We start from the raw sequence: 13,673 nt of genomic DNA, 5'->3' as shown, positions 1-13,673 counted from the left end.
TCAGAAGGACAAGGAAAGCAACAAAGAATCAAGTTCAGCCTTAAAAAATTAATTTTGTTTTTTCCTAATCAACTAAAAGCGAGTTTGTTTCTGCCACTGGGTCTGGCAGCAAATCCAAAGCTCTCATTGCAGCTGCTCAATTCCTTATTCCAAATGTTCAATTCCTTTACAATAAAGCCACAACAAACCAAGAAATGTTAAACACACTTGAGATTGGGCAAGATAAAAATCAATTCTTACTCCTCTGTCAAAGGCTCCTCTGAAAACCCCACATTAGAACAATAAAAATATTATTATTATTTATAATAAAGTCAAAAAACAGCCACGAGTTTAACCAATACCTCACAGAATTATTATTTACAGCCAAGTTAAAGTAATTGCTAACAAGGAGATGAACTGCACCAGGAATTACCACATTATTCTGTGTTCATAAATTTATTTAGAAAGGTCCTTCCAATAACTTCTCACAGATAATCTCTGTCTCTCCCCCCCTCCTAGATTATTTGTCCAGACAGATTTTAATGAAATGGTATAATTCTGGGCACGGATGTGGTGAAGATTATTTTAGTTTAGTTTACTTCAGTTTAGTTTAAAAAGGAGGTTCCTTCCCAAGCCCATGACAAAGCAGGGATGTGCACAAAAAAAAAAAAAATAAAAATAATAATAATTAAAAAAATACTTCTGGTACCTCCCAAGCACACCCAGAATTACACAGAACACCCTAAAATATCCTTTATTTTTGTGGGACCCAAAACCAGCCAAATTCACCTCGACACGCTCATTAAATCAGAGCTGGTGCTTCATTAATTACTCTGGGAAATGGCATTCAAGCATCAGGGCAACCCAAATTTGTTTTGTTTTTTTTATTTTTGCTAAAATCAAGGAGTGAAAAGATGGGAAAAAGCAGAGGTTGGGAATCAAAGCTTTCCTTGCATAAATAGGATGGAGATGGAAATTTTTTATCTTGGTGCTGGAAGAGCTGAAGGCTAAAGGAGATCCAAGCACACCCAGAATTACACAGAACACCCTAAAATATCCTTTATTTTTGTGGGACCCAAAACCAGCCAAATTCACCTCGACACGCTCATTAAATCAGAGCTGGTGCTTCATTAATTACTCTGGGAAATGGCATTCAAGCATCAGGGCAACCCAAATTTGTTTTGTTTTTTTTATTTTTGCTAATATCAAGGAGTGAAAAGATGGGAAAAAGCAGAGGTTGGGTATCAAAGCTTTCCATGCACATAGGATGGAAATGGAAATTTATTTTTTTTTTTTTTAGCTGAAGGCTAAAGGAGATCCAACAATCCTTCCCTGAAAAATAGAAATTCTCCACATTCCACCTCCTCTCCCCAAGTATTTTCTTATTGCAATAAAAGCCTCCAAATCTGGTGTAATTTATTTATTTATTACACAGATTTATACCCAAATTCTGGGGTGTTACAGCTTGGGGAATCTCAAACTGCCATCCCATAAAAAGGGATTGTTGGTATCCTATAAAATCAGGACATATTGGTGAGAATAATGAGAATTAATTATTAATTACTGAAGGGTTTCAATCAGACCCTTTGGGAAGTGAGAGCAAGAAGTGAACACCTGTGTAAGCACGTGATTAAATATTTGGATGGATTTGCTTTTGAGATTTAGGATAAATAATAATAAAAAAAAAAAGCATTCAATAAATGGATTAAATTAATCGAATCAAGTGTTTAAAAACTCTTGTGTGTCACTAAATTTCACAAACCACAGCAATGGAGCTTTAGGAGATCCCATCCCCTTACCTGGCTCCAAAACCCACAAATATTCCTATTATTGTTAAAAAAAATTAAAAAAAAAAAAAAAAAAAAAAAAACAAAAATAAAACCCAACAAAATCAGCAGATTCCTGAATATTGAACACCCTGGAAAGAGCACCCCAAGATGACAAAACACCTTGGGAGGTTAAAGGTAGAAAATTCTGTATTTTCCAACACAATTTTTTCACTAGATTAAATTCTCACACACATGCAGAGGATAAAACAACCAGACCAAAACATCCTACAAAAATAAAGATGGTTATAAATATCCTTTTTTTATTATTATTATTATTATTTTATTTTGGTTTTGGTTTTTTGTTTTCTTCTCTGCAGGCACAATTAAAAACCAGCTTGTGCATTTTGAAAAACCACTGTATTTCTGCTAGAAACAACTGCCCAGCCCCAATCCCCAGCCGGGTTTTAATCCAAGGGTTGGGAAAACACCCCCCAAAAAAATTCAGAATTTAAAAGGAGCTGGGGGTGGCTGCAGCTCTGAGGTTTGCAGCTTTTTGACCTCTTCATGTTTTTCCCTCCAGTAAAAACTCATCTCCCTGCCAGTTTTGGGAGGGCGTGTAAAAGGCAGGAATTTTTAATTTTTTTTTTGTTGTTGTTTTTTTGTTCTTTATTTTTTCTTTATTTTATTTGTTCTTTCAAAAAAAAAAAAAAAAAAACCAAAAAAAACAAACAAACAAAAAAAAAAAAAAAAAAAAAAAACAAAAACAACAACAACAACAAAAAAAAAAAAAGAAAAAAAAAAGAAAAAAAAAAAAACAAAACCAAAAATGGCTCAGGAAAAACCAGTGCCATGAACTCAGAAGGGGGAAATCAAAATGAGATGTTACTGTCAACAGATGATGCTTCCTCATCAAGGTCTTTATGAATTTACCATAAAAATTTTATTTTTTAAGTTGATTAAAATAATGAGGGGGGGAGGGGGGGGAGGTGGGAGGGAAAAAAAAAAAAAAATCTCCCAAAATAATGCGTCTAAAAATAAATAAAAATTAAATAAAGTGGTTATTTAGGGATTACATTAAATGTAGTTTGTACGTGTGGGATGTGACAGCAAATTTCAAAGTAACCTTTGGAGAAATGAAAATGTGGTTATAATTTTCCTGATTTCCCTGTCAGCACCATCCCCTTAAAAACCACTTTTTTTGATTTAATTCCAATCAGGTTTCCAGCTGCACTAGCAGATTTGTGAAAGTAACAACGTAAATTAATTTTTTAAATTTTTTTTTTCTATATTCACTGATAAATGTTTGAACGGGGAGAAAAAAAAATAAAATTAAAAATAAAATAATAATAATTAAAAAAAAACCCAAAAAAAATTTGGAACTCTTAGAGAGGCAAAACTGAGAATGAGATTTTATTTTTTTTTTTCAGGAGTGGTTTTTCTCTAATTTCACTGGAATTCCAGTCAGACCTGCCCGAAATGTTGATGAATAAATAATTTAAGAGACAAAAAAAAAATCAAAAACAAAACAAAACTAAATTTCATCACCTGCCCATCTCCAGCACCCAAGCAAGGGAATAAAAGCAGAGATGAAATAAACAGTAAAAACTGAATTTACTTCTTTTTTTTAAAGAATTTACTTTTTTAAAAGAATTTACTTATTTATTTTTTTGAAGAATTTACTTTTTTTAAAGAATTTACTTCTCTTTTTTAAAGAACTTTTTTTAAAGAATTTACTTATTTTTAAATAATTTACTTTTTTTTAATAATTTACTTTTTTTAAAGAATTTACTTTTTTTAAAGAATTTACTTTTTTTAAAGAATTTACTTCTTTTTTAAAAATAATTTACTTCTTTTTTAAATTTACTTTTATAAGAATTTACTTTTTTTAAAGAATTTACTTCTTTTTTAATAATTTACTTCTTTTTTTAAAGAATTTCTTCTTTTTTTAAAGAATTTACTTTTTTTAAAAGAATTTACTTTTTTTAAACAATTTACTTCTTTTTTTAATAATTTACTTCTTTTTTAAAGAATTTACTTCTTTTTTTAATAATTTACTTTTTTAAATAATTTACTTTTTTAAAGAATTTACTTTTTTAAAGATTTACTTCTTTTTTCAATAATTTATTTTTTTAATAATTTACTTCTTTTTTTAATAATTTACTTTTTTAAAGAATTTACTTCTTTTTTAATAATTTACTTTTTTTAAAGAATTTACTTCTTTTTTAATAATTTACTTTTTTAAAGAATTTACTTTTTTAAAGAATTTACTTCTTATTAAAGAATTTACTTTTTTAAAGAATTTACTTCTTTTTAAAGAATTTACTTCTTTTTTAATAATTTACTTTTTTAAAGAATTTACTTTTTTAAAAGAATTTACTTTTTTAAAGAATTTACTTCTTTTTTAATAATTTACTTTTTTAAAGAATTTACTTTTTTAAAAGAATTTACTTTTTTAAAGAATTTACTTCTTTTTTAATAATTTACTTTTTTAAAGAATTTACTTTTTTTAAAGAATTTACTACTTTTTTTAAAGAATTTACTTCTTTTTTAATAATTTACTTTTTTAAAGCATTTACTTATTTAAAAGAATTTACTTTTTTAAAAGAATTTACTTCTTTTAAAGAATTTACTTCTTTTTTAATAATTTACTTTTTTAAAGAATTTACTTTTTTTAAAGAATTTACTTTTTTAAAAGAATTCACTTTTTTTAAAGAATTTACTTCTTTTTTTTTAAAGAATTTACTTCTTTTAAAGAATTAAATGAACAGAAATGAACCTGTTTTTCAACTTGTCCCTCTGCAGATCAGCAGGCACAGGAAACAAACCAAACCTGATGGATCCCTCGAGCTTGTTTTCACAACTTTATATTTTAATAAATGTTAACACCCTCCACCCTCAGAGCACAGCAGGGCTCAGGTTCCAGCAAGGAGAGAGGGGGGAAAAAAAGAAGAAAATAAATCCTTTTAAATATTTAAATTAACATTACAGCTGAGACATTAAAATAAGCAGTGGCTTGTACTGCAGCCAGGTATGAAAATCAGCTTGGTAAAATAAAAATAAGTGTCAGGCTGGTGTGGCTGCAAAGCCTGAGCTCTGGAGGGGGGGGGGGGGTTTATTATTTGGATTATTTGGATTATTTGGATTTCAACGGTGCTTTCTGATGTCAACCAGCACTGTGTGAACAGAAGCTGTGTGAGTGTCCAGAAAGTTCCTGCATTTCAGTGAGAAATTGGTGAAAGGGAGAAATAAAAGCTGTCAGCAGCAGGCACAGACCTCAATTCAGCCACTGTGCCCAAGTATTCTGCTGAGTCCAAGCCTAAATACAATTTATTTTGTATTTCCAAGTCTCAATTCAGTGCTTTAATTACACCACCCCCACCCATAACACACCTTTTTTTTTCCACCAGTAACACTTCCCCAACTTTCTGCAGGTGTTAAACTTTCCTTTGGAGCCTGAATTCTCCTGGTCCCTGAAGAACTGGTGATGATCCAGGTACTCCCACCTAGGACTTGCTCTCAATAATCCAAATTTCCAGGCTGTAATTCCAGATTTGCTTGATTAAGTCACGGGACGTGGACTTGCTCTCAATAATCCAAATTTCCAGGCTGTAATTCCAGATTTGCTTGATTAAGTCACGGGACGTGGATCAGTGATGCACTTGGCAGTGCTGGTTAAAAGTTGAATCCCATGATTTTAAGGATTTTTTCCAAGCTGAGCAAGTGGGTAGAATAAAAGCTGGAAAAGTCACTGAACTGCACAGCCAGAGCCACCAGCCTCAGGTTTAGGAGCTGTCTCAAAGAACTAATAAAAATTAAATATTTTCACAACTAAATCTACTCCACCACCTATGGGGTTGATTTAAAAAAAAAAAAAAGTTGTTTTTTTTTTTCTTTAAATTTCTCCTCTCTCTGCACTCACTGCAAGCAACACATGGCTCGTGTGACAGAACGGGAGCTAGAAAATGGCTCAAAATTCAATGTATAAAACAAAAATAAAAATCCCCTTGGTGAGTTCAGCAGGTGTTGGATCAATCCCAGCCCTGGCAGGGCAGGGCAGAAAGGTGCTGGATGTCACCCCTGGGCCAGCCCTGCCTGTTTACACCCCAAAGCAGCTGTCCCAACCTGACCTGGAGCCACTTGGGCTCTTACACAATCCATCATTCCCTCCCAGCCTGCAGCCAGGCAAACCAGGCCAACAAAGAGTGGAATAAAAAAAAAAAAAAAAAAAAAAAAAAAAAAAAAAAAAAAAAAAAAAAACAAAAAAAAAAAAAAAAAAAAAAAAAAAAAACAAAAAAAAAAAAAAAAAAAAAAAAAAAAACAAAAAAACTTTTACAAGAAACCCACTTGCTGCTCCATCTGCTGCTGGCCAAAAAGGTATTTTCAGTAAATGTGCATTTCTGTTTTCAGTAAATGGGTATTTGCAAAGGTCTGTATGGTAAATTGTGAGGCTCAGTGACAAGTTGAAGCACCAACCTGTGTCCAAATAAACTGAATTTTTCTCAGTGATCAGAGAACAGGGAAACACTGAGAGGACGTGAATCTTCAGCAAAGCTGTTTTTATTAGTTCTGCCCTGATGGAACTAATTCCTTACTCTCCCAAAAACCACCCTGCTCCCTCAATAACATCGGGGGTAAAAGACACAAAATGAGGAGCAGGAGACAAGGAAAACAAGCACAGAGCAACAAATTCCCCATGGCTGCTTTGTCAACGTTACCTTGCTCCTATTTCAGTGCCAAAGGTCCCACGTTTTCCCAAAGAAAAAACCCCAAAAATTAAAATTTAAAAAATAAAATAAAATAAAATAAAATTAAATTAAATTCCAGGCAAATCTCCCTGCCCATCCTTCAGTTCTGGAAAACCTGGACATCACCTGGAATTCCCTGCCTGCTCCCTCACATCCAACCCACACTTGGCTCTCCCCAAAGCAGCATTTCTGAAACTTTCCATCAATTCTTGCCAGAGCTTTGATCCTTGCAGTTGCCTCAACATCCCCTGGGCTGGTTCTGATCCACTCAGGCTCTCTCTGTGGGCATCAATCCCTGGGACAAAGCTGCAAAGATCATTTTCCTAAACAAAGCTGCAAAGATCATTTTCCTAAACTGCTATTTTTAGCACGTGCCCCCCTCTGCATCTTGTGTCTTGCCAGCTCTGTGGTTTCTACAGCAAAAAGGAACCACTTATTTTGGATTTTATTTTGTTTTTTTTTTTTTTTTTATGTTATTGTATTTTATTTTATTTTAATTGTATTTTATTCTGTTTCAAAAAAGACAAATTCCTACCTGTAACTGGGGATTTAAGGTCACTCAGGGACATGGTTCAGTGATGCACTTGGCAGTGCTGGTTAAAAGTTGAACCCCATGATTTTAAGGATCTTTTCCAAGCTGAACAACTGGGTAGAATAAAAGCTGGAAAAGTCACTGAACTGCACAGCCAGAGCCACCAGACTCAGGTGGTTTTATTTTGTTTTGTTTTACTTTATTTTTATTTTATTCTGTTTCAAAAAAGACAAATTCCTACCTGTAACTGACCTATATCAGCCTCTGTCACCTGCTTGCTCAGTTTTCAAACAAGGATGGAGGGAGGCATCTTTTCATGTGGCTCTTTAGTCTTGAGAGGTTCTCCTTAAAAACACCAGCAAAAATACCTCATTAAAATCTGTGTTGCAAAAAAAAAAATAAAAAAAAAAAAATCCCAACCCAAAACTGTGGCCTCACTACTCCAGAGCAGAGTCCACCAAAAAGGCAGAATCCTTCTGTCCAGTCTGCTGCACATCCCTGAATAAACCTGGAAAGTTTTCCAAGCACAAAACTCAGCCCAAAAAAAAAACTTTCCTTGCTCCAAGCATAGAACTCTGTTGTTCTTGAGAACAGAGAAGAGGAAAAAATGAAATTCCAGGTTTTTTGTCTGACATTCCTGTGCCTGCTGGATTTTCACAACAGATTTCACTCAGTGACCATGGAATTGTGTGGGTGCAACACCCGAATCTACTGAGTTTACCAAATTATTTATATCCAGTGTCCAATATCAGAACTGATATTATCAATTGATCAGTGTTAAATATCAGAAAATCCCACAACAGTTTGGCTTGGAAGGGACCTTAAATCCCCCCCAGTGCCACCCCTGCCATGGGCAGGGACACCTCCCACTGTCCCAGGTGCTCCAACCTGGCCTTGGACACCTCCAGGGATGGGGCAACCACCGATTTTTTTTTTTGGGAAATCTGTACCAGGGCATCTCCACCCTCCCAGGGAAGAATTCTTTCCTAATATCCCATCTCACCTTGTCCTGTCACTACAAGCTCTTCCAAACTCCCTCTGAGCTGCCTAAGCTTCGTGGATAAATAAGCAACTCCTGCTTTTCATTTCTCCCCTTAAAAATTATTCTGTGCTTTTTAAAAAGCTCTCATCTCTAAAAGCTTTCCTAATTATGAAATTATAGCACAGCAAGACATCTGTCAAGATCCTGTTCCTAAGGACAAGGGTAAAACAAGGATGCTGCACTGCCTTCATAAAATGCAAAAAAAATGCTTCCATGTCCCTCACCTAATTAAAATGACCCCATTCAGCTCCCAATCCCGATCCCAAACCAGATTCCTACTGCTTTAAATCCTGTTTTCTCGCCAGTTTTCAACCAAGAAAACCCATTTTTAGCTGCTCCTCAAAGTGCAGTCTGAAAGGAAGCTCTTTTGCTGATACCAAAGGAATGCTTAAAAAGCCACTCCTCAGATAAATCCCTGAAGAAGAAGAATCAAAGGAGACTTAATTCACACAATGGAAAGAATGAGGATTTGAACCTCACCCAAAGGGTGGCAGAACAGACTCACTCTGCTATTCCATGGACTTCTCCTGCCCCACTCACAGGGGGTATGGAGCAGAGGAACCACCACAATGCACAGAAGGAATATTTATCCCATTTTGGACAGATCACCTCTTTAGGATCCCAGGGGAACAGAGCAGAGGAACCACCACAATGCACAGAAGGAATATTTATCCCATTTTGGACAGATCACCTCTTTAGGATCCCAGGGGAACAGAGCAGAGGAACCACCACAATGCACAGAAGGAATATTTATCCCATTTTGGACAGATCACCTCTTTAGGATGGTTCAGTTGTTCACTGAAACTCTCCTGCCACAGCATCACATCCCACACTTGGAAGGGCAAAATCTCAAACCAGGTTATTGTACAGAAAATGAAACACGTGGGAATGTCTGGATCCTCCACATTCAATTTTGTGCTTCTGGAAGTTACTGATCGTGTTTTACAAGCAAAGCTCTGGAAACACCAAATATTTAAAAGCAGACAGATAGGAATTCCTCTTGTAGGACCTGTCACACAGATTCATTATGAATCATTTGGATCCCACACAGCTGTCAGCATTTCAGTCATGAGAGCCCAGACATCACAAGCTACAGCTTTATTTTTAGATGCATTCATTAGCTGTCATTTTTTTAATCATCAAAAATTCAAATTAACAGAATTCTGTGTTCCTGCAAGGATGTGTGGGGCTGTAACCTGAGAACCAACAATGTCAGTGATGGGAAGTGACCTCTGAGCTTTGCCCTGAGGAAAGAATCAGTGGCTGGAATTAATTAAATTAGCTGATGACACAGCTCCTTGTTTGTAAAAACATACCTCAAACATCACCTCTTTCCTAAATTTCACTGCTGGTGGATGCTGTCACATTAACGAGGCTGATCCTGTAATGGCCCTGCTTGGTTTCCCACCAACCAGAATAAAAACAGAAGCTATACAGCACTTCCAAGGGTTGATTATTAATGCCAGGGCACAGTTGGACATGCTGCATCTTAAAACCAGCACTGTGGCTACAGATGGAGCCAGCAGGAAAGCAGAGTAAAGGCAGGGCCATCCCTTCATGAGCTAGGGAAATGAACTGGCACAGGGGAAAAGTGGCAGAGCAGTAAAATTCAACTGTAAGCAAAGCTCAGAAGGGAATGTGGCACTCCCACCCCTCCTGCTGCACCTTCCAAGGAGCCAAGGCTTGAATTCCATGACACTTCCACCACCCCCCAGCTCCATCCCAGCCCTCAGCCACTGCATCTTTCAGGGCTGGAAGCCATTCAGCACGTCCAGTGTTTCTGAGTTATTTATTCCATTATTTCAGGATCCAGGAAAGGCCGTGCCTTAATTACAACAGCATGTGCAGAACTGCAGGGAGTCAGCTCCCCACGCCTGGCTTCCCATGGAGCCTCCAATCCTCCAGGAAAACATTTGCTTTCCTCACACAAGGAGTGCTTTTCATATTTTCACAAGGAAAAATTTAGGGATTTAGCGACTGCCCTTCCAAGTGACCAAGGCAAATCCCAGCTTGGCACAACAGGGAAGGACACCAGGACACCTCAGGGACACCCAAAATGTCCCTGCAGCTCCAGGCCAAGTTTCACTTGCAGAACATCCAGGGGAGAGCTGCTCTGGAGGAGATTTTCAGGCACATAAGGGAGAAATTAAGAGAGACACAGTTCTGTTATGGTTTGTGGCAACAGCAGCTAGAATTGCCTGTTTGCAACAATTAAAAGGATGGAGCTGTGCCAGGGGAGGTTTAGGGTGGATTTTGGGAAAGGTTCTTCCCTCTCCCAGAGGGTGCTGAACACTGCCCAGGCTCACCAGGGAATGGGCACAACCCCAAGAGCTCCAGGAGGGTTTGGACAACAAACCCAAAGATGCACAGGGTGGGATTTTGGGGTGTCTGTGCAGGGCCAGGAGCTGGACTGGATAATCCCTTCCAGCTCAGGATATTTATTCCCAGATTGTACAAAAAGTCAGGTTTGCAGACAAGATGATGAAAGCAAAGCCCATATTTACTATTAACATCAAGACAGCCAAAATTCATCTGAATTTTCTTCTAGTTTTCCCAAATATTTTGGATTCGGAAAGGCACAAACACAAACAAGAAGATAAACAAAATAAATGCAAAGAAAGATCTGACAGACGGCTCAGGAGTCCCACGTGCAGCAGAGTCACTCTCAGCTGGCTCGAGGCAGAGGATTGTCACCCAAATGCTGCTGATTAAATAATAAAGAAAGAATTTCCAAGTCTTGATCCTTGCAGCCCTCCATCTTCCATCATCTCCATTTCCAGGAATAACAGAAAAGTTTCATCCCAATTCTCAGACTAAGTAAAAAACTCTTAGGGTGAATTTTCTAACTCTGTTTCCTGGTCAAAGACCAAAACATCCCCGTGTGTTCAAGATGCCTCAGCACAGTTTATATTTCCTAACCCTAAATTTCTGTGGCGGTGGGAATGATGCATGAACAATCCCCAAACTCCTTTAGTGAAATCAAACCACAAACACAACTTGAATTTCTAGGACAACAACGCATCCCTCTTACTCAGGGGGTGAAGGAGGAAAATTTACCATAAGTAGATTTCAAAAACATTTATTTTGTAAACAAACATTTTGCACAGTTGTCCCCCCCCCAAAAAAAAAATGTTTGCACAACTGAGAAAAACAAGAAGTCAATCCACGAACACTCCTATGGTTACAAGCCAACACTAACAACTCACCACATCAGAAATACGCGTCAACAAACAATATCCACATTCCACCAGGGATAAAAACACAATCAGCATGAAAGGCTTTGGGTCTCAGGGGTAAGAAAGAGGCTGCACAACACGTCCAAGGATGCTTGGGGTGATCTATCTCACCAAAGATAAAACCTGCACCTCAACCACGGAGTTATTGTGGAGTCAGGTCCGCACGAGTTTCCCACAAACCTGCTCCCATTTTTTTTTTTTTTTTTTTTTCCCCTGGCAAGGCATTTAACTGTGCAAAATTGCCTTGCCAGCGACAGATGGGAGTACAAAGAGAAGTGATTTGCTACAAAAGGATTAATACATTTTGAAAGTTACTGTCTGGCAAACTGTCAGAGGGACTTTTATTGGTTTATTTTATTCTGGCTGTCGCTAAGCCCGGTGGTACACAAACCGCACTGGTGTGCAGGGACCAGAACGATGTCAAACATCCCCTGGCTCTGCTCACTGAGCTGCCTCTGGTCACCACAGAGGTCACTGCTGGTCCCACTTCAGCGTGTGCCCTCGGACGTTTGGCCACTGACCATCTGTCACCTGTTTGACCGCTGACCATCTGGCAGCCCTGGGACCACCGAGGGTGTGACAGCTGCTGGCCCAGCACAGCCCCTGGAGCCCTTTGACCACCGAGTGTTTGTCACCCGTTCAAACAGGGACCCGTCTGACCCCTGAGCACCCGGAGCATTGCACTCCTGTTTGACCTTGGACCGTCTGACATCTGTTTGACCCCCGTGGATTTGATGGTACCTGAGCACAGTCCCTGGACCCATCTGACCACTGCTCCCTGCCAGACCACGGACCAGTTCACACCTTTGACCAGGGACCAGTTCACACCCGTCTGACCAGGGACCGTCTGACACCTGCCTGACCTCGAGGGTTTGACAGCTGTGGGCTGAGCACAGCCCCTGGCACCGTTTACCACTGACCACGGGTCACCCGTTTAACCACGAACCATCCCCCACCGTTCGACCCCTGACCCCTTTTATCCCCCATCTGACATTCATCTGACCGCCTGCCACCCGTTTGACGACTGCCCACTTCACTCATTTAACCACCGACCACTCGCCAATCACCTCTACGCCCGCGGACCATTCCACACCCGTTTAACCACTCGTCCCTCATTTAACCGCCGACCATTCCACAACCGTTCGCTCCCCCCCCCAGCTCTGACCGTCACCGTCCCCTCGCATTCCCCGCTCCTCACCCCGGACCAGCGCCCCCGCGGCCCCTCGGGCACGCCCGCCCTGCCCGGGCGCTGCCGCGGCCTCTCCGGGCGCGGTGACAGCCGCGGCCGCTCGTCCCCGCCGCTCGGGCCCGGGCCCGGGCCCGGGGGCACCGCCACAGCTGCGGGCGGGCCCGGGGAGCTCCCGCCGGGGGCTCGGGGGGGATCCCGGGGCACCGCGGGCGGCGATCGCGGCAGCCCCGAGCCCGCGGCGGGGCCGGCCCGGCGCGCCCGCCATGTTCGCGGCGCTGCCGGTGCCGAGCGGGGCCGGCCCGGCCGAGCCCGGCAGGTGCCCCGGGGATGCCGCGAGCCCGGCCCGGCCCCAGGGACGGCACCGAGCGCCGCGGCTGCTCCCGGAGCGCGACCGCTCACCCGAAATCCTGGTCCATGGACTTGAAAAAGAACTTGTAGCTGTGCACGGGCCGGTTGCTGAGGACATTTTTGAAATCGGCCAGCGTGACTTTCTCCGGCGGCACGGGCAGCTTCACCAGGTACGGCGTCTCCTCCTCGTCGATGTGGTAGATGATCTTGGTCTCCGCCATGGGCGAGCGGAGCGGGGGCGGCCGGCCCGGGCCTCGGCCGGCGCTGGGCTCCGCTGTCGGCCTTGCCCACAGGAAGGGAGCTCGCGGCTCGGGCTCCCTGCACTGCTCTCTAGCTGCCCGACCCGGGAACGGCAGCGCGCCCGCCCCGCCCGCATCCTCCGGCCGCCCGCCGGCCTCGCTGCTCCTTGGTGCTGCTGCTGCTGCTGCTCCTGGTGCTGCTGCTGCTCCTGCTCCTGGTGCTGCTGCTGCTCCTGCAGCGCTGGCCGGGCCGGGGGCGGCGGGCCCGGCCTGAGGGGGAGCGCAGGGCCCCGGGCAGCGCCCTCCGCCCGCTCCCGCACACCGCCCCTGCCGGCCCGGCGGCACCGCGGAGCGGGCTGCGGGATGGAGGCGTGTGCGGTGGGAAGGGAGAGGGATGGGATATCGGGATATCGGGGTGGGAATAAGGGATAAGGATGGGATGTGGTGGGGATGAGCAAAGGGGACAGGATGGGATGGGATTATGGCCCAGGATAACCCTCCCTGGTGAAGATGGGATGGGGATGAGGAAAAGAGAGAGGGTGAGGTGGGAAAGGGGATAGGGAGGGAAAGGGAATGTGGATGGGGGAGGGGAGA

At 41.4% G+C, this 13,673-nt stretch overlaps 1 protein-coding gene across 2 annotated transcripts in view; it reads right to left on the bottom strand.

Moving 5' to 3' along the window:
• The window catches only part of DVL1 (dishevelled segment polarity protein 1), a 62,773-nt gene extending 49,712 nt beyond the window's left edge, over positions 1–13,061 (bottom strand). For both annotated transcript variants that reach the window (XM_062507516.1, XM_062507517.1), the window contains exon 1: positions 12,892–13,061. In XM_062507516.1, the coding sequence (XP_062363500.1) occupies positions 12,892–13,061 (170 nt within the window). The remainder of the gene's footprint in view (positions 1–12,891) is intronic.
• Positions 13,062–13,673: the final 612 nt, after the last annotated feature.

Source organism: Cinclus cinclus, chromosome 23, assembly GCF_963662255.1.
Source record: "Cinclus cinclus chromosome 23, bCinCin1.1, whole genome shotgun sequence".
Taxonomy (NCBI): Eukaryota; Metazoa; Chordata; class Aves; order Passeriformes; family Cinclidae; genus Cinclus; species Cinclus cinclus.
The sequence above is the reverse complement of the archived record's forward strand: the minus strand, read 5'-3'. Positions and strand labels throughout refer to the sequence as shown.